The sequence below is a fragment of the Melanotaenia boesemani genome, chromosome 13, assembly GCF_017639745.1.
Source record: "Melanotaenia boesemani isolate fMelBoe1 chromosome 13, fMelBoe1.pri, whole genome shotgun sequence".
In the NCBI taxonomy this organism is placed as follows: domain Eukaryota; kingdom Metazoa; phylum Chordata; class Actinopteri; order Atheriniformes; family Melanotaeniidae; genus Melanotaenia; species Melanotaenia boesemani.
Window position 1 is genome coordinate 35,439,031 of NC_055694.1, and position 22,044 is coordinate 35,461,074.

Sequence of the window (22,044 nt, forward strand, 5' to 3'; positions counted from 1 at the left end):
TGAATGGAGAAGGAAGGGAAGATGAGGCTTTTAATGACTTTAAAGAACAAAAACACATTGAGTTGTTTTATCATGAGGAAAGAATAAGTTGAACAATGATGATGGTCATTTTTAGATACCAACAGCAAGGCTGGTTATTAAATAAGGCATTAAAGATGGACATCGTCACTGCTGGGAAAAGGCAGTGTCCCCAGTAGCAATGCAATGGTACCTGGTAATCAGTACTAACAATTCCAGTTCTGGTACTTTTCTGCCGCTTTAGTAATGAAAATGACATTTCAGATGCAGACAAGTCTGAATTTATCTGTTTAAAAAATTCATTCATATACAAAGTCTCTGTGAGCAGGAACAACAAGAACAAAGTGACATTTCATTTAATGAAGATCAAAATGGGTTTTACTGTTTTAAAAAAACATTGTTGTACTTGAATGCACCACGACGGGTTCAGTAAAACAGCACAGAGTGATTATGTCAGCAGTGGATAAAAAACAATTCACTACATTTGTGTCATCACTCGACTGATGGTGGCGCATCATTTGCAACAGGGCTGTGCAAAAGTTTTGAGTTTCTATGTTGCCAAGACAACAGGAACAACCACATTTACATCTCTGAGGTCCTAGTTCAGGTCCTTGCTGGATTTGTTCCTACTTCTTAAGGAAATCACTTTTAGATACTCTTTATCTACTATAGATAGATTTTTTTTTAAAGGTCTGACACTTCTTATTTTGTCCTCAACTTGTCCAGTTTCCTCAAATGTTAAAAGACATAACATCCACTATGCAGACGTTGCTCTTTAGGAATCACCTTGTTGCAGCAAAAATAATTTTAATGTCAGCTAAACTCTGTTATCTTTAACTTTTTTTCAGAAGTGAAACTAAATAAATTAAAACAAATATTGTGTCTTTAGGGTGGTCACGGTACTACTCAATACTATGGGATAAGCTTTGTGCCACTGGGGAGCGAATCTGAATTCTTTATATTTGAATTTGAATCATTCAATTTGAATCTGATTATGCCTGTTTGAATAATTGCTTTAAAAAATTGAATCCAAATGACCATATTTGATATTGAATCTTTGTTTTTTTTAATGTGTATTGTGGTAAAGTTGAAACTTTTGTATTTGAAAAATTCAGATCTGAAATTCAAATTCAGATCTGAAATTCAAACTTTTGTGCCACACATCCGGGACCTGATGTGAGGCAAAACTAGTTGATCGCAGATGGAGTAACGTCAGTTTTGTGCAGTTGTTCTCAACAGCTACAAGCAGAGGGAGGGCGAGGGGAGGGTGGCGGCGGGGAGAGAGAGAGAGAGAGACGCTAAGATTCAGGCCAACCACTTTCGCTACAATGGCAGTTACTGTTTCTGCAATGGCACTTGCCGTTTCTGTAGCAGCAGTTACTGTTTCTGTAGCGGTAGTTGCCGTTTCTGTAGCAGCAGTTACTGTTTCTGTAGCAGTAGTTACCGTTTCTGTAGCGGTAGTTACCGTTTCCTCAACGGTCTCAGCAGTTTGCTGTGGGCTGGTTGCAGACTTTTCACATTAGTGGTAACTCCTAATACAAGAAAAATATGTGTAAGTTTGCACAGATTAATCTGCACCTCAAGTGACGTACATACACCATGTAAGCTATAACGGACCAGCTTTTTTTTGCATTGGTTTGGAAACATTTTAGTAATATCGCTTATTGATAACAACAAACGTGTCATTATTTTTTTTAACACATAAAAATATACTACATATATATGTGTATGTATATATATATATATATATATATATATATATATATATATATAGTAACTTTCCAGATCTGTTCCATTTTGATATTAAATAATCAATGCAATAACCATAATGTAGGCTGAATAAGCCCCTTCATTGTACTTCTTTCTGCGACCTTCATATGCCAGAGGAGGGCGCAACCTTGGAAGATTAAGTCCGTTTTGTATTTGGGACATCATTTAGTTGTTTTGTGTGATTAAAACATGAATGGTCTGGGTGAATACTCAATTCTTATTTGGCTGCAGGGTGTCCATATGGACACCTATAAAAGAAGTTCCGGTCAAACAGCCTTATTGTTGTAAATTGTTGTTTTAACGCTAGTTGGTAACTGTGGCAACAGAAACTCGCCGGGCTGCAGACACACCAGATCACGTCTGTGACGGCGCACCGTTGTTAAAGCAGCTTGCAGGCTTATTGGGCTCCGTCAGTCCAGGAGAGACGAGAATGGAGAAACATTCTGTCGTCCCGCAACGTCCCAACCAGCAGTGGTCAGGGTCCACAAACGTTAAATCTCCGTCCTTCAAACACCACGGTGGACATGCCAGTATCTTTATGAAATGTCACGATCAACGGATACGTGACCTTACTTGCTTGCTAAGACAGAAAGACAGTTGACGACCTATTTAAAATTAAATGCAACATTTCATAAAGATACTGGCATGTCCACCGTGTCCCCGCCGCCACCCTCCCCTCGCCCTCCCTCTGCTTGTAGCTGTTGAGAACAACTGCACAAAACTGACGTTACTCCATCTACGATCGACTAGTTTTGCCTCACATCAGGTCCCGGATGTGTGGCACAAAAGTTTGAATTTCAGATCTGAATTTGAATTTCAGATCTGAATTTGAATTTCAGATCTGAATTTTTCAAATACAAAAGTTTCAACTTTACCACAATACACATTAAAAAAAACAAAGATTCAATATCAAATATGGTCATTTGGATTCAGTTTTTTGAAGCAATTATTCAAACAGGCATATTCAGATTCAAATTGAATGATTCAAATTCAAATATAAAGAATTCAGATTCGCTCCCCAGTGGCATAAAGCTTATCACATACAATACTATTATTGATTCTACAGTGGGTAAAATAACTAATTTATGTTTTGGAGCTCTATTAGCTCATGCAGCTATAATCTTCTCAAACTGTTTGGTCACTGTAGAGCAAAAAATATTTAACTAAAAACTTGAACCACTAGTTTGTGTACTTATTACCTAAGGGTTCTTTTTTTTTTACTTCAGTATAGATCAAGTAAAGAATAGAACAGAAAAGTAGTTAAGATCATCAGCATCTTATTAAAAAATGTTTGGATGCTAGCAGCATGGCTACATCACCGTAACTATGGATGCTAGCAGCATGGCTATATTCCTGTAGCTATGGATGCTAGCAGCATGGCTACATCACCGTAACTATGGATGCTAGCAGCATGGCCATATCCTTGTTGCTATGGATGCTAGCAGCATGGCTACATCACCGTAACTATGGATGCTAGCAGCATGGCTATATTCCTGTAGCTATGGATGCTAGCAGCATGGCTACATCACCGTAACTATGGATGCTAGCAGCATGGCCATATCCTTGTTGCTATGGATGCTAGCAGCATGGCTACATCACCGTAACTATGGATGCTAGCAGCATGGCCATATCCCTGTTGCTATGGATGCTTGCAGCATGGCTACATCACCATAACTATGGATGCTAGCAGCATGGCTATTTTCACTGTAGCTATGGATGCTAGCAGCATGGCTATTTTCACTGTAGCTATGGATGCTCGCAGCATGGCTATTTTCACTGTAACTATGGATGCTAGCAGCATGGCTACATCACCGTAACTATGGATGCTAGCAGCATGGCCATATCCCTGTAGCTATGGATGCTTGCAGCATGGCTACATCACCATAATTATGGATGCTAGCAGCATGGCTACATCACTGTAACTATGGATGCTAGCAGCATGGCTATATCACTGTAGCTATGGATGCTAGCAGCATGGCTATATCACTGTAGCTATGGATGCTAGCAGCATGGCCATATCGCTGTAGCTATGGATGCTAGCAGCATGTCTATATCACTGTAGCTATGGATGCTAGCAGCATGGCTATATCACTGTAGCTATGGATGCTAGCAGCATGGCCATATCCCTGTAGCTATGGATGCTTGCAGCATGGCTACATCACCGTAACTATGGATGCTAGCAGCATGGCTACATCACCGTAACTATGGATGCTAGCAGCATGGCCATATCCCTGTAGCTATGGATGCTAGCAGCATGGCTATATCACTGTAGCTATGGATGCTAGCAGCATGGCCATATCCCTGTAGCTATGGATGCTTGCAGCATGGCTACATCACCGTAACTATGGATGCTAGCAGCATGGCTACATCACCGTAACTATGGATGCTAGCAGCATGGCCATATCCCTGTAGCTATGGATGCTAGCAGCATGGCTATATCACTGTAGCTATGGATGCTAGCAGCATGGCTACATCACCGTAACTATGGATGCTAGCAGCATGGCTACATCACCGTAACTATGGATGCTAGCAGCATGGCCATATCCCTGTAGCTATGGATGCTAGCAGCATGGCTATATCACTGTAGCTATGGATGCTAGCAGCATGGCCATATCCCTGTAGCTATGGATGCTTGCAGCATGGCTACATCACCGTAACTATGGATGCTAGCAGCATGGCTGCATCACCGTAACTATGGATGCTAGCAGCATGGCCATATCCCTGTAGCTATGGATGCTAGCAGCATGGCTATATCACTGTAGCTATGGATGCTAGCAGCATGGCTACATCACCGTAACTATGGATGCTAGCAGCATGGCTATATCACTGTAGCTATGGATGCTAGCAGCATGGCTATATCACTGTAGCTATGGATGCTAGCAGCATGGCTATATCACTGTAGCTATGGATGCTAGCAGCATGGCCATATCCCTGTAGCTATGGATGCTTGCAGCATGGCTACATCACCGTAACTATGGATGCTAGCAGCATGGCTACATCACCGTAACTATGGATGCTAGCAGCATGGCCATATCCCTGTAGCTATGGATGCTAGCAGCATGGCTATATCACCGTAACTATGGATGCTAGCAGCATGGCTACATCACCGTAACTATGGATGCTAGCAGCATGGCTATATCACTGTAGCTATGGATGCTAGCAGCATGGCTACATCACCGTAACTATGGATGCTAGCAGCATGACTACATCACCGTAACTATGGATGCTAGCAGCATGGCTATTTTCACTGTAGCTATGGATGCTTGCAGCATGGCTACATCACCGTAACTATGGATGCTAGCAGCATGGCTACATCACCTTAACTATGGATGCTAGCAGCATGGCTATTTTCACTGTAGCTATGGATGCTAGCAGCATGGCTATTTTCACTGTAGCACTGTAGCCATGGATGCTCGCAGCATGGCTATATCACTGTAGCTATGGATGCTAGCAGCATGGCTATTTTCACTGTAGCTATGGATGCTAGCAGCATGGCTACATCACTGTAGCTATGGATGATAACAGCATGGCTACATTACTGTAACTATGGATGCTAGCAGTATGGCTATATCCTGTAGCTATGGATGCTAGCAGCATGGCCATATCCCTGTAGCTATGGATGCTAGCAGCATGGCTATATCACCGTAACTATGGATGCTAGCAGCATGGCTACATCACCGTAACTATGGATGCTTGCAGCATGGCTATATCACTGTAGCTATGGATGCTAGCAGCATGGCTACATCACCGTAACTATGGATGCTAGCAGCATGGCTACATCACCGTAACTATGGATGCTAGCAGCATGGCTATTTTCACTGTAGCTATGGATGCTTGCAGCATGGCTACATCACCGTAACTATGGATGCTAGCAGCATGGCTACATCACCTTAACTATGGATGCTAGCAGCATGGCTATTTTCACTGTAGCTATGGATGCTAGCAGCATGGCTATTTTCACTGTAGCACTGTAGCCATGGATGCTCGCAGCATGGCTATATCACTGTAGCTATGGATGCTAGCAGCATGGCTATTTTCACTGTAGCTATGGATGCTAGCAGCATGGCTACATCACTGTAGCTATGGATGATAACAGCATGGCTACATTACTGTAACTATGGATGCTAGCAGTATGGCTATATCCTGTAGCTATGGATGCTAGTAGCATGGCTACATCACCATAACTATGGATAGAATAGAATAGAATAGAAATGCTTTATTAATCCCTTCAGAGAGCCCTCAGGGAAATTTGGGTACCAGTAGCAATACAACACCAACAGTAAAGCAGGACAAGCACAAGACACAATATATACAGGTACAAAGCAAATAGAGGCAAATAGAATGCAATAAATATAACAATAATAACAATAAGATAAGTTAAATAAAACAATATAAACAAGCATTGCACACAGTAGAGGTGGTACAGATTCCCAGTTCACTATTGCACGTATAAGTTATTACAACTGTTTGTATCGGTTACTGTGCATGTGTTGTATCAGGCGGACTGCACACCTCCCTCTCCCCCCTCCTTCTCCCCCTCCTGCCTAATGCAGAGTTGTACAGTTTGATGGCTCGGGGGACAAAGGAGTCTCTGAGCCGGTTGGTCCTACTCTTGGGGAGGAGCAGCCTGTTACTGGTCAGGGCTTCTCTGTGCACTGATGACAGTGGTGCAGAGGGTGACTGGCATCATTCACAATAGCCAGTATTTTTTTTAGTGTTCTCCTCTTCTGCCACTGTCACCAGGGAGTCCAGCTTCATGCCAACCACAGAGCCCGCCCACCTGATGAGTTTTTTCCAGCCTGTTAGCACACCCTTTTTGTCATGTATCCCCCCAGCAGACAACAGCATAAAAAAGCGTACTAGCCACCACAGACTGATAGAACATCCACAGGAGATTCCTGCAGATGTTAAAAGATCTCAGTCTTCGCAGGAAGTACAGATGGCTTTGGCCCTTCTTGTACAGGTAATCTGTACAGCATGTCCAGTCCAGCTTGTTATCCAGCCACAACCTGAGGTACCTGTAGTTGTCTACAATCTCCAACCTTATTGTCCCTGATGGTCACTGGACGTGGTTGTGGGCTGGACTTCCTGAAGTCAATAACCAGTTCCTTAGTCTTTGAGGTGTTAAGTTGGAGATGGTTCATCTGACTCCAGGAGACAAAGTCACTGACCAGATTCCTGTACTCATCCTCACCATCATCCCTGATACACCCCACGATGGCTGTGTCATCTGCAAACTTCTGGATGTGACACAGCTCTGAGTTGTAACAGAAGTCTGAGGTGTAGAGTGTGAAGAGGAGGGGGGCCAGCACCGTCCCCTGGGGTGCTCCTGTGCTGCTAATAACAGTGTCAGATGTGGTGTCCTTTAGCCTGACATACTGCGGTCTCTCTGTGAGGTAGTTACCAATCCAGGACACCAAGCAGGGGTCCACCTGCATCTCTCTCAGTTTGTCCAGAAGCATCAGGGGCTGGATTGTGTTGAAAGGCACTTGAAAAATCCAGAAGAGATCCTCAACTGTGCCCTTTCCCCTTATCCAGATGAACTTGGACACGGTGTAGGAGGTAGAGAATAGCATCCTCCACACCCACACCTGCGCGACAGGCAAAACTGTAGGGGGTCCTGGGCCTGTTGCAACTTGGGGCTTGAGGAGATTGAAGATGAGCGCTCCATCGGTCTTCATCAGCTTGCTGGGAGTAAGTGCCACCGGTCTGTAATCGTTCCAGCTCACCAGTACCTCCCACCTCCCAGTCAGCCATTTTAATCATGATGGTGTAAGAAGATTGTGATATTTTTATTCATGAGGTCTCAAGAATGATATTGATGAGTTTGAGTTAGGTTTTTTAAGTTTTCAATGGTAAAAAAATGTGGTACTTCCTGTTTCCAGGGGGCGGGGCTATGGCGTTGACAACATCTTGGACATGTAGATGTGGTCAGCATGGAAAAGCATCATACGTGGCCATTTTGGTGAAGATAGGTTGTTTTATATTTAAGTTATATCAGTTTCGTCTCTCATGGCGAGATATCAAATTTTGAGGCCACGCCCCCGCCATGCCCTTTCTCCTTTGAGAAAGTTTTGCATAATTTTTGATCACACATGCCTTTGGAAGCTTCAGAGTGATTTTTAGGTAAATACGATAAAATCTGTAGGAGGAGTTCGTTCAAATGCAATGGCAAGAAACAGGCAAAAATGACCCTGAAAATGACACGTTTTACAAAATGGCCGACTTCCTGTTGAAATTAGCCTATAGGTCTAATGGACAGTTTTGTGCATCCTGGCATAGTAAATCAATGTGGTGAATTTCATGCATGTCGGTCCACGTAGGGGGCGGGGCTGGTTGATCAAAATATTGTAGGGGGCGCTATAGAGCCACTATGTCACTATTCCAGCATATGTCAATTTGGCTCAGTTCCACGTCTGAATACGATCCTTCCTGCCGAGTTTGGTGGAGATCGATGGTACACCGGGTGAGTTACAAGTACTTCCTGTTTGATGGCGTCGGACCAAGATTCGCCATGGTTACGTTTGGCGAAGGAACTTGAGATTTTTATTGTAGTATCATGAAAGGGTTTGACCTGTTGTGAAGCACTTTCAAGTGTCTGGGGTTCATGCCTGAGGAGAAGGACCACGACAACTGCAAAAAAGCACTTCCTGTTTAAAGTGGGCGGGGCTTAGGGCTAAACCGGAAGTGGTCATATGGTGGTGTTCGGGACCGGACCATTGACTAAACCCTGTGAGTTTGGTGGTGATTGGGTGAAAATTTCAGGAACTTATAATGATTTATGATGTCATGGCGTCTTATCGAAGTTCGCGATGGCGCCACAGTCTCACCTTGCAGCGTAGAGCAACAGTTTTCACCGGATATAATCACCAACTTGTTTTCAGGTGTCTGACCCAGTTTGACCCTGGTTGTTTTCAAAATGTCTGAGTAAGTGGGTCTTGGAGTAAAAAAACATGATTTCCTGTCGCCCACGGGCGTGCCTATTCATAATCCAATAATGACCAACTAGTTGTCTTGAAGATGGGACTAGCATCATACATGGCCATTTTGGTTCAGATATGTTGATTTATTGGTGGAGTTATATCAATGTCGTCTTTCATGGCGACACATCAAACTTTGAGGCCCAGCCCCCTGTACACCCTTACTCCTTTGAGAAAGTTTTGATAACTTTTGATCACCCATGCCTTCTGAAGATCCTGGGCCCTTTTGGTGTCAGTACGATATATCTCTAGGAGGAGTTCATATCAAATGCGAGGTCAGTAAAACGCCAAATGGCGACTTTGACCCAAAATGGCTGACTTCCTGTTTTTTTTAGAGCAGTACTGCAAGAGGATTTTTATTTAGATTTAACTTAGATTTTAATTAGGATTTACTTGAACATGTGTAGCGAATTTCATAAAGTTTGATGACATGCAGTGGCGGGGCACCATAAATAGGTGGCGCTCTCGTTCAATTTTGCCCAAACAGTCCCGAGCACCCCACCATATTGTAAATTTACGCATTCCTTTGGGGGGGCAGGCAAAATTTGGTGAGTTTTCGAGCATGACCAGTACCCCAAAATGCGTTTGAGTTCAGAGAAGAATAAGAAGAAGAAGAAAAACGTTTGCATTACAATAGGCCTTTGCACCGCCTTAAGTGCTCGGGCCTAATTAAACCCCACCTTGATTTTTATTATTTTTTTATTATTCAATCATCACACGTGTGAAACCACACACTCGTATTTAAACACTGACATTACCACAGGTTAAAATGATTTTAAACACAACAGTAATGTGAAAACCAGCAGGGTCAGTAAACATCTGATCTCTGTACAGTGAGCAGACGTTCAGTTTATAAAGGGATCTCAGACGGTAAGCGCTTTGAGCCCCAGACTGGTCCACAACTTCCTACCACATACAGACAGTAAAACCTCACCTGGTGGTTCTTACTATCGGAACTATAAAGTTCCCAGATCCTCTCAGGCCGTCTGGCTGGTCTCTAGGACCATGACCTGCAGGATGTTTCTAGAAATGCAAATGCTGGTCGTTGGTCCACCAGTGTGCAAAAGTCTGAAGCTGTTGATTGAATCCAATAAGTTTAATTAAAACATTTCTGGTCCTCCAAAACTGAGCCAGTGTTTAGGTTTCTGGCAGCAGAACTAATAATGCTCCCATTAGCCCCAGTTCTCATCTCTTAAATGATAAGTATTATCAAATGTTAACGGGTTAAACCAGGAGTGTAAATATTTCCTGCCAAACATAAGCCTACACTGTACTTCTGAGCATGTTGGAACATGTAGCGTGCACCACAGTGTTGGCACAATGATATAAGCATTCAGCTAGAACAGTCCGGCCTCCCAGAGGAGGCAGTGCTTCTGCAGACTGATAGAAAGTTCAAGCTCACACTTTAAAATCCGCAGACTTGATTGTGGGTCGTCTCTCTGTGTACTCATCATTTCCTTATATTTGCAACCAGACTTTCTTATAATCTTTAAAAGTTGTCCTGAATGATAGTTCTCCAGGGTTTCCAAAAGTCTGAAAGCTTTTTTTTTTGGTGTTTGTTTAGAAATACATTTTTTTTTTTCTACTCAACACTGATTTTTGGATCATTAAAGGATGAAGTGCCTGTAACCTGTTGGATGAACCAGCATGGTTAGTTAAGAAACGTGTTAGTGCGGTGGGAAATGCTGGTTTATACTTGAAGTGCTACATCTTGCATGTAAGGAAGGTGTGCCAGGGCAGCAGAGGCATTTGGGCAGAAGACACTCTCAGAAGAGATGAAGGTAGAGATGCACGTTCAGCCGGTTGAATCGCCATCATGCAACCAGAAATGAGAGCAGCATGCATAAGACTGCTTGGTGCATAGAGGCAGCCGACCAGCTGGTGAGGTTCAACACTTATGTACAGGTGTAACATTTGGGTCAGCTTTGAATGTGGTCAGCTTTGTGACCCTTGTTAACTCCAGCAGATGAAAGAAATGCGTATGTGGCACAGACCCTTGTGACCAGCGCTGAGGTTGTTGGCGTCAACTCCTCGGCTATCAAAGGCTTTCCTTATCAGGGACGCCATTAAACAGGCCGGTTTCTGCAGATAAAGACAGACGCACAGAGAAACTCGTTTTAGAAAGTCACAGAAGGTCTCAGAAAACCAGCTGATCTGCAGATCGCAATGATCATTTTAAAAAGCGAAGAAATGTTTGGTTCCAATCGCTGAAACAAGGATTTTCGGAGCAAATAAGCATCATAACATGAAGCTGTAAGTTCGCTTTGGAACATAGAAAATGACTCTTATGTGAGCTGCAGTAAATGGAGGTCCCGCCACTTCAACGGCCACCAAATATCTTTTCTTTCTTCTTTCTTTTAGAACGTCAGAAAAACGAGCTTCTATTTTCTGTAGTGGTGCCATGAAATCTGAGAAACCAATGTCAGTTAAAGGAAGGTAAGTTATTTTCACTGGTGCTGCAGTGAAGGTGTTTCTTGGTTTCAGTTGTGCCCCCCCAACACACCACAGCTATCTTTAGCCAGGATACCAGGCAGCGGTGCTGGGTTCATGGCCACATCCCAGCTCAATGTGGCCATGAACCCAGCACCGCCGCCCTCCATGTGACTAACTGTCGGGACGGCATGGCAGAGGCTCTTCCTTTCACCCCCCCAGCTTCACCCTCAGCCAGGAGAGGAACTGAAACTGAGGGAGGAAGGATGGCGAGAGTGAGGGAGAACAATAATAACTTTTTACTTATCAGAAATTATTTTCCTCGTTTTGGACTTTCTGTTTTTTAACCTCTTGAAACCTGAGGTTCTCCTAGTGGGGGTCTATGAGAAGAGATGGGACCAAACTGAAGTAAAATGGCCGTTCTTGGGATGTGGTCTGGACTTAAACCTCTCATTCAGTTCTGCTTCTCTTTATCAGAGTTGGTCTTTGCAGAGAAAATTTCCCCATATCGATAGAGGTCTACAGCTACAGCTGCCTCCTCACACAGAGATTCACGTTCAGCCTGAAACTTTGTCGTTTGTGCTCTGTGCCGTCCTCACCGGGAACACATTTACTGATATTTACACATCTAAATAAAGTTCTTCCCCTTACTCTAACCCAGACCTGATTCTGTATTAGTTGGTTTTATGAGCAGCTTCATCAGTTAGTTACCTATTGAATTGATATAATATTGAATTGCACATTGTGATTAAACCTGTGATTTAAACCTCTACTAAGAAGTTCACATTCACATTTAAATGATGCAGTTTTATTAATGTGTGGCTCAGTGTTGTGACTACAGAACCAGGTCTATGTTATTTTAACATGTCCAGGTTAGAAAAACAAAAACCTGACTTGTAACAAATAGATCTGATCTACTGTTTGGATATGAGGAAACGGCAGTAGTACAGATTAACAAAGATTTAATTACAGGTTTGAACCTTTTAGTCTCCCCTACCCATGCTTGGTCTCTGTTTTCCAGCATAACTTCACCATTTTTCCACTTTAACCTGCTTTATACAATGAACCAATATGAATATGAGCGGCCATGTTGCCTTCACTAACCCTTCCCGGCTTCTCATCCAGGTCAGTATAGTTAGTAAAGCATGACCTCCCGCCCCCTCCATCTTCAGCTCACCCTCTATCTGGAGTCACTTGACTGGTGCAAAGACCCCTGACTCCACCGCTGCAAAAGACTCCAGCTTTCCCTCCCTTTTCTTCATCATCCCTTTATCCTCGTCCTGTTTTTACCCTCCCAGATCCCCCGATTCACCGAAGCTTTCTCCCACACTCTTCCTCTCCTTATCCAGCTGCTTTACATCCATGTTTTGGAACGTTTGTGGTGAAATGTTTTAAAGTCCTTTTTCCCATAGGCTTGCAACAGGGATTCCTTTTGTTAGAAGCTTTTTAAAAGCAGCGTTGTGCCATTTCTTTTTTAACTGTTGTGGTCCCACTTTTTTCCCCAATGAGGTCGAAATGTAAATGTCTGGCCAAGATAAGCATCATTATTGACGAGTTACAACAAAAGTTTGATAAAATATCAACTATTAGACCAGAAAATCCTGCCAAGAGATATTTCAGCCTAAATTCACTATAAATGGAACCTTAGATCAACTCTGAAAAACAAAAGATGCAAGTAAATGATGTTTTAGATTAGGGGTGGGACTTAACGCGTCAATTACTAAAAAGTTAACAAGTTGAAAAGATTTACGCATTTAATCGCAGTTTGTGTTCCAAACAACGCGGAACGTTTGTCAGTGCACGATTTCTGGTACACTGACAAAACTGACACACACATCAGAGCTCAGCTAAATCACTGTTACGTTACGTTGGCGCTACGTTTAGTGAGTTTTCAGACATGGCTAGCGACTCAAAGAAGCGACTAGTGACAAATCTAGAAACTTTTTCTGGTGATATTGGAGACCTTTGGAAACTGAGGTGAAAACATGTTTACTTCTCAGTGAGCTGCCCCTCCCCCATCTTCAGGCCACTCTCCCTATCCACAGGCCCCTCCCTCATCCTCAGGCCACTCCCCCTATCCACAGACCCCTCCCCCATCATCAGGCCACTCCCCCATCCACAGACCCCCTCCCCCATCCCCAGGCCACTCCCCCTATCCACAGACCCCTCCCTCATCCTCAGGCCACTCCCCCTATCCACAGACCCCTCCCTCATCCTCAGGCCACTCCCCCTATCCACAGGCCCCTCCCTCATCCTCAGGCCACTCCCCCTATCCACAGACCCCTCCCTCATCCTCAGGCCACTCTCCCTATCTACAGACCCCTCCCCTGTCCTCAGGCCACTCCCCCTATCCACAGACCCCTCCCCCATCCTCAGGGCACTCCCTCATCTTCAGGCCACTCTCCCTATCTACAGACCCCTCCCCCATCCTCAGGCCACTCCCCCTATCCACAGACCCCTCCCCCATCCTCAGGGCACTCCCCCTATCCACAGGCCCCTCCCCCATCTTCAGGCCACTCTCCCTATCTACAGACCCCTCCCCCGTCCTCAGGCCACTCCCCCTATCCACAGACCACTCCCCCATCCTCAGGGCACTCCCCCTATCCACAGGCCCCTCCCTCATCCTCAGGCCACTCCCCTATCCACAGGCCCCTCCCTCATCCTCAGGCCACTCCCCCTATCCACAGACCCCTCTCTCATCCTCAGGCCACTCCCCCTATCCACAGACCCCTCCCCGTCCATTAGCTTCTAGCTGCAGATCCAGAGACGTTCCCTCTGCTCCAGGACCAGACTGGAAGCTGCTGCTGGCTGATCACGTCCTGGCTTACTGTCACATATTAATGGCTGTTAATGAAGCGTGTGGAGGAGAACATGTAGAAAGTTAAAGTTCTGTAACATGTTGTAGACTCTTAACCAGAGAACAGCTGGAGCTGCTGATTAAAGGACCTAAAATGACTCTTTAACTTTAGGTCTGTTCAGTTTGGACCAGGGATGTTTTCTATTTCTGTTTCTACTGTTTTGAACTGAAATGTGATTAAATGCATTTCTCAAGACATTACTAGAGCTGAGTTTATAATATTAATGTCTGTGTCTGTTATTTGATTCAGTCTTCCACTAAAACACATTTAAATAAAGAAAATGTTGCTTTTTGAGGCAAAAATTGTTATGTGATTAAAATGTGATTAATCAAGAGTAATTCATTACAAAGGCTGTAATTAATTAGATCATTTTTTAATCAAGTCCCACCCTTATTTCAAATACATTAAATGTGATTTTAAGCCTAAAAAGAATCTCTCGTCCTTTCACATTAAGAAGCAGTTATTTATAATGGGTAACCTTGCAGGACGTTTCTCAGGTCAACAACCATCATTTTCCTAATTTCAGCCGAACTGTTGGTGCAGCAGAGCGCTTCACCCTCCTCCTCCTCTCCACACCCGTCCGGCTGTTGTCACCAAAGCTCAGGACGCTGAACTCACTTTCTATATTTAGTTTGTTGATAGAGTTAAGTGTGGCAGCGTGAGCAGTTGCTGTGTCCTGCTTTGTGGAGCTCAGGTCTGCAGAGGCTCTGGTCCAGCCCAGTATGGCCTAGAGTCGCGCCACCAGCACCACAAAGAGTTTGACCAACCCTGAAGCTTTGTGTGGCTGTGGCTGGCGGCAAAGGGGTTAATACCAGTCACACAGCATGTGGGAGCCGTGGTGGGCAGGCAGACAGGCAGTGCAGAGGCTGACCTCTGACCCCTCAGGAAAGGAATGTGGAAGCTCTTTCATCCAGGACAGAAACCAAAGACACCCAGGCGGTTGGAAAGTGGCAGTTCAGTTCTGCTTTCAACGTTTTGATTAGGGGAAGTAAGCAGAGGCTGCTGGTGGATGTGTGGCTGGTGGATGTTCTGGTGGATGATCTGGTGGTGGATGTTCTGGTGGTGGATGTGCTGGTGGATGTGCTGGTGGTGGATGTTCTGGTGGTGGATGTGCTGGTGGATGTTCTGGTGGATGTTCTGGTGGTGGATGTGGTGGTGGATGTGCTGGTGGTGGATGTGCTGGTGGATGTTCTGGTGGATGTTCTGGTGGTGGATGTGCTGGTGGATGTGCTGGTGGATGTTCTGGTGGTGGATGTTCTGGTGGATGTGCTGGTGGATGTTCTGGTGGTGGATGTGCTGGTGGATGTTCTGGTGGTGGATGTGCTGGTGGATGTTCTGGTGGATGTTCTGGTGGATGTTCTGGTGGTGGATGTGCTGGTGGATGTTCTGGTGGTGGATGTTCTGGTGGATGTTCTGGTGGTGGATGTTCTGGTGGATGTGCTGGTGGATGTTCTGGTGGATGTTCTGGTGGTGGATGTGCTGGTGGATGTTCTGGTGGTGGATGTGCTGGTGGATGTGCTGGTGGATGTTCTGGTGGTGGATGTGCTGGTGGATGTTCTGGTGGATGTTCTGGTGGTGGATGTGCTGGTGGATGTTCTGGTGGTGGATGTGCTGGTGGATGTTCTGGTGGATGTTCTGGTGGTGGATGTGCTGGTGGATGTTCTGGTGGTGGATGTGCTGGTGGATGATCTGGTGGTGGATGTTCTGGTGGATGATCTGGTGGTGGATGTTCTGGTGGATGTTCTGGTGGTGGATGTGCTGGTGGATGTTCTGGTGGTGGATGTTCTGGTGGATGTTCTGGTGGATGTGCTGGTGGATGTTGCAGAGGCATCTGAAGCTCCGGCCTGGAGCAGCGTTCGTGTCTTTGTGATGGGACGGTGCAGAGCGACTAGTGGCTGACGTTGTGCTGTTTGTGCTGCTGGAAACTGAAAGGCCCGTTATGAAGCGCTGTGTGCTCTGACCTGTAACCTGCTACTTGTGTATGTAGTTATGAACCCAACAAAATGGTCATTATCCATTGATGAGATTTAGGAATGAAAGCACTGCTTGTTTTTATGATTATTAATTATATTAATTCTTTCCTTAATATTTTTTTAATAAGATATCAGAGCAGCAAACTTTTTTTACATTGTGTTTTGATTATTAACCATTTCTGGAAGTTGTTGCAGAACAGTTTTCTTTTTAAAAAGTTGATTGGTGCTAGAACTTTGCTTTAGAGGAAAATGATAACAACTCAGTTGATTCAGAGCCGAATAAAGTAACATCATTAACACCTTCTTCACCACGCAAACCTTGTTTTCTGTATTTTATGTGCGCTAGGGAGCAGACTGTAGCTCTATAATCTAATTGGACATGGTGCTACCTTCATGTTTTAAAGGGACAGTGAAGGATTTTCTACCAGACTGATCACCATCGGATATTATCCGTTACGAATGTCTCTCCTCACCTCCTCTAAAGTAGTGACAAGAATAGACCACCTCTTTCTGCTGGTAAAAGCTGTTTAACACCCGATGCAATAATTATGATGCAAATTCTGATTTTTCTTTTCACATTCTCAGTGCTGAAAAATCATGATGTGTTGTAATGTTACATGCTTGAATTAGTAACACAAAACCTACAAAACCCGTCAGAGCTGGTTGAGATATCTTATAAATTTGTCCATAGGTGAGGAAATTAAAAAATTTTTTGATCATATAAATATTTATACTTTTAGAGATGTGTACTTTTGTAATTAACAGATTAATATGAACCCAATTTACTTGTGTTTACCTGTTTTCACTTTTCTTCTGAACCAGTGTTAATTCATACAGGTAAAAAACAAAACCAAGAAAAACTAGTTTAACAGAGCAGTTCCAGGTTTAATGTGGTTGAACTATCATCCAAATGACAATAATTAATATGTTCATCATTTGTAGCCTTGCACGAATTAGCATGAGGAATTATGTACTAATAATAGGTTATTTATGTGAAAGGCGTTTGAGGTGTTTGTGTGAGAAACATCTGGAGCTACTGATGTAAATTACAGGTGATGCTCATCGCTGCAAACCGCTGGTGATGGATTTACTGCAGCAACACAATAGCAGGAGGTTTCTGGGGATGATCAGAATAACCTGATGTATGTGTTTTTTAAAAACTGAGAAAAATTATATTACTGACCAAGAGGAAAATAAGCCAAATTAGTGTCTTAAAAAGCTCAAAGTGATGTCAGTGATAGCTGTCCTGCAGACAGCACCACACAGAACATTTCCAATATACTCCTTTATTTATTTTTTATCTACAGCAGAACAGAAGGAATAAAACTGGGACTGATGAGAAGCTGCTGGAGGCTCTCATGCAGCTACTGATCCGGTCAAATGAAGGAGGAAGAAAACTAATTTGGCCAGCCACCCAGTAGTATTATTATTTGGTAAAATATTTCAAAAGTAACCACGAGATGTTAGCTAGCACTGATAATGACTAAAAAGTTAGCTGGCATTTATTTACATATTAAGCTAATTTAGCTGTTATTTTCTTTTTTTGAATTAGATGTAATTTCAGCCAGAGAGTTGAAATGATCTAAGTTCATAGAAATTTTAAATAGCATTGAGAAACAAAAGGGAAGAAAGGCATGTGCAGCTAGCTAACCGTGGCTGTCTCCAGCTAGCTTTCTTCAGCTAGCTGAAGACATTTTCATCTGTAATTAAAGATATTATAAAATAAATATTAGGGAAAGTAAATTAGTGTGTTTAAGGTAGGAGCAGTCCATTCAGCTGGCTCCTCATGTACTGGTGACTCTAGAGGTGGCTAATATATAAAATACAACATTTCCGTTTTGTTTTACAATACTAGTAATTTTTATCTCTTAAAAAAAGTCAGTTCATGTTTGCGTGAAGTAATTTGAGTCAACATAAAACACAAGCTGTAAAGATACTTGGATAACTGAGGTGGTCTAATGAATACACTGGGAAGCTAAAACATTTTAAATTGAGAGGAGATGTTAATGCATGCAGTAATTGTACGTGGGTTAAAATGCGTCATGGAGGCAGAGGCCATGTGTGAAGCTTCAGCTCCACATGGCTTGCTACCCTTCGTGTTCAGGTTTCAACTCATCCCAGTAAATTCTCTGTATTGTCCTGTTTCTGCCGTGATGCTGTACTGGTTTGCCTGGGACCTTGTGTGTTCTGTAATGTGATGTTGTGCGCTGAGTAGAGCGACACGGCATGGTTCAGGCCAGGAATGTGCGACGTGGGTTGGCTCTACAATAGAGCTGGGCTCCCTGAGGGTGGTCAATGGGACGGGTGTCACCCCCCTGCACCCTCCCTGCTGGGTGATGACCACCACACAACGCCACAGCTGTCAGGTCCTTTTAACCACCACTGTAAACACACATACATTAGGAGGACACTCATGCACGTGTGCACATTGAGATACGTGAAGACACAGGCCTGAATGTGCTGAAAAGTGTGAAAAAAAGAACTAGTTGCGCACACACGTATCCCTCATGCTTAAGCCCCAGTCTGTGGAAACGTGCCTGCACCTATATTTCTATGTAAACAAATAAAAGAAGCGTCTGTGAAACAGCTCGAAGCACATTCCAACATATTCCTGTCTTTCTTAACTCACTGACCCTCACACAGCATTTAACGTTCTGCATGCGAAGCCGGGGAATGTGTTTGCAATCACAGAGGTTGGAAAAAAGAGAGGGGCACAGGTCACCGGGGGTAAATGATATGGAACAATCGGAGTGCCACAAAATATTAATATTTTTATTTATGTTCACATAATTTCATTCTTTTACTTGATTCATTTATTTTCCCCTCTTCTTTTCTCTATTCTTTTACATAAATTTCTTTATTCATTTCTCTGTTTATTTCCTCTGGTCCAAGCTGTCAATCATCTGCTTTGGGGCGGGGCTTCTTGTCCACACTGAGAGGTCATAAATGATGACAGCTCACTGCTCTGAGCCAATGGGATTTCAGCATGTGTAGACTGAACTTTTAAGTGTTTAAATCAAATTTTGTGCTTTTATCTGTTTCTAGAATCTAATTTATGCTAAAAGTGAGCAATGTAATTCTCTTTAGACCTATAACCCCTCGTGTTAAGATTTCGCTCTGATGTTTGTGAGGCGGCGCTCTGTTGCACCTCCAGTTATCGTAACGTTGCTCAGCTGATGGTTGCGTGCAGCCATGAACGTCACTCTGATCTGGAAATAAACAAGGAAATATATGTGTGTGTGTGTGTGTGTGTGGAAAAGAACAGCGATAAGAGCAAAAATGAATAAAAATAATGTAATGAAAGAAATATTAGAATATTCATGTTTATTTGTCTTTTATTTCTTTAATTTTTTATTTTATTTATTGTTTCATACATTTGTTCTTTACTTCTTTATTGATTTGTTAATTGGTTCCTCCAATGGAAGCAAATACAAAACAAAACATAAAAAAAGAAATAGAAAAAACTAGATGAACCAAAAGGTTATGGACAGAAGCAGAAGCTTGTATAATGAGACACTCTTTTAACAACAGAAAAAGATGAAGACATAAAGAAACATTAAATTTGTTCTATATTTTTCCTCATTTATTTCCTTATTCTTCTCCAGATTTATTCTTTTCTGTGTCCGTCCTGTCAGCCATGGCAGAGCTGGTTAATAACGGCTGTAGTGCAGGTTCCTGTTACCTCATCCCTGCTTCAGCTTTAGCGGTCGGCACTTCTCACCGTTATTGTGGGAATGAGCTGAATTCAGCGTGGTGGGCAGAGCTGGTTCTAGGAGGCCGCTGGGCCTGTGGCGTACGCCCCCAGTCCCTCCCCTCTAGCTGGGCGTGTGTTGTTGTGTTGTCCCAAGGATTACAGCGGCCTTATCCTGTTTCATAACACCTGCATACTTGTACACACCTAGAAAAAAGGCTTTGTTCCCTGTTCTGTCATCTTCAGACACACGATGAGGCTGTGTGTTTGTGCTAGGTCTTTACGTATCTTTCCACAAACACAACTTTTATCCGATGGTGGAGGGATGGCTTGTCCTCATGCTGGTGTGAATGGTTGTTCAGCTCCCTCTAGTGAGCTCAGGGGAAGTTTGCTGGTGATTCATTTCAATGTTGTTCAGAAGCAATGAGCCATCCCTCATTCCCTCGGATTTTCTTTCCAAGCATCCAGACCTTCTGAAGATCTTTCAAAGTTTTTCTCTTCAGTCTGGTTGGCATTCCTGATCATTTTGATAATTTTAACACTGATCTGTGAATGATTCAAACACATAAATTGCAGCCAGCTCAAGGGATGGGCCAATGTTGTTTTGACACATAGGATAACTGTGGAAAGACCCCATTTGAAACTGGACCTTCTGGCACTCTGTTGCCCACAGATTGTCACAAAGACATTCATTTGTCATTGTCATTTGTTCAAATTTCTTTAGTTGCATCTATGAAAAATACCAAATACAACAGTTTGACAGATATGAAATAATAATGTTTTTGCAGCAGCAAGTTGAATTTGAAAGAGCTGAAAACTCGGCTTATCTGAGCACGCTGTGCAGTGTATCAGAAACTGGACAAGAAAAAATCCTGAGGCAGGATCTGAGATATGCATCTGGGCCTTCTGAGGATCCACCTTCCCGTTGTCTGAAACCTCATCCAAAATGCTCTCCATGGAAGGATTTCCAAAACTGTTTAAAATCAGACAATGCATTTGGTTTGAAAAAATTAGAGCTTTTATTTTTAGGCCATATCGCCCTGATCTGATCAGACACTGGCTTTGAAGCTAGTTAGCTGTAAAACTGTTGCACCTGCAATCGTTTGAACAAACCACTGCATTTATTTCCCAGTTTCTTTCCAGTATGTAAAGAAACGAGGGCAGGTTCTGTAGCTGGAAGTCAGTTTTGTGACGCTGGATCTATCATAGATGTTGATGTTTGTTCGTTTCTAAATTCCTTCACAGGACAGTAAAGATGCAGAAGAGTCTTTCCCACTCACCGCCAACCATAGCTGTTGGGACTGGTTGAGGAGGAGCGAAAACCACAGTGAAGAAGAGGAGCAACCGCGGGAGAGAGAAGGAAGCTCGTTTTGACCAACAGGTAAAAGTAGGTTTAGCTAGAAAAAGCGTTGAGTTTTGGCACAAATGCTTTGATATGAAAGCCCGTCCTTTTTCTCTTCACACAGATTCCAGCTTACCTCCATGTTCCCGCTGGATTCTCGGCCCTTCCTGTGAGCTTTGAGTCTCTTGTTTTTCAGAAAACTCCCGCACCCACATTGAGCCTGCGAGGCAGGGGAGCCACAAGTGGATTTTCATGGCAGCGGCACTCTAGGGCTGCCATGGCAGCTGCTGCCGCCGATGCCTCACACCGTATTACCGCACTGACGCCGGAGGAAGAGGGACGACGCACTGCCGCCAAGCTGTTCGGGAGCACCGCCCCGCTGCCACGGACAGAGAGAGAGAGAGAGCGAGAGAGGGGGAAAGAGAGAGAGGGGCAAGAGGAAGAAGAGGAGGTAGGAAGGGCGAGCGGGAACGAGTGTCTGGTGTGTGGGGCCCTGTTGGCCTCACAGGAGAAGCTCCGCCTCCACGCCTTGAGTCACACGGGAGAGAAACCCTTCCACTGCTCGCAGCCACACTGTCCCAAAGCCTTCAGCTCCAAGTACAAACTCTTCAGGTACTTACAAACGTCATCACTCACTTCACATCCTTTTATTCAACAATTTGCACATTTATTTTATGCATGTAAACCTGAAACATCGATTACTTGTAATAAAGGGGTCCAGTTGGCCTTCAGCCATATGAAGAAGCTCCACTCAGAGTGGCGGAATGCAGACTTCCACGACTCTGTGGACACTTTTAGTTCATTTCAGCTTCCGGTTTTGGTTTCCCGCTGTAAGCTGTGCAGCGTTGGTAAACCCACCTACCATTTCCCAAACACGTGGACGGAGGTTTCTGTCGCTGCTTGAGGGCTGCTCCTATAGTCAGTCTGTTCTACTCATTCCTACATGAACGTGGCTGTTTGCCTCTGCTTTTAAAAGGAGATA

General features: G+C 43.7%; 1 protein-coding gene across 5 annotated transcripts in view; it reads left to right on the plus strand.

Annotated features, from left to right (window-relative positions):
- plagl2 (pleiomorphic adenoma gene-like 2) overlaps positions 1–22,044 on the plus strand; it is a 75,036-nt gene that overhangs the window by 45,474 nt on the left and 7,518 nt on the right. For 2 of the 5 annotated variants that reach the window (XM_042003127.1, XM_042003132.1), the window contains exons 2-3: positions 20,966–21,101; positions 21,187–21,674. In XM_042003127.1, coding sequence (XP_041859061.1) covers positions 21,340–21,674 — 335 coding nt within the window. In that variant the 5' untranslated portion in view covers positions 20,966–21,101; positions 21,187–21,339. Of the gene's footprint in view, positions 1–10,887; positions 11,022–11,129; positions 11,205–20,965; positions 21,102–21,186; positions 21,675–22,044 lie in introns of those variants that run through there. The other 3 variants (XM_042003129.1, XM_042003128.1, XM_042003133.1) reach the window with 3 other exon arrangements.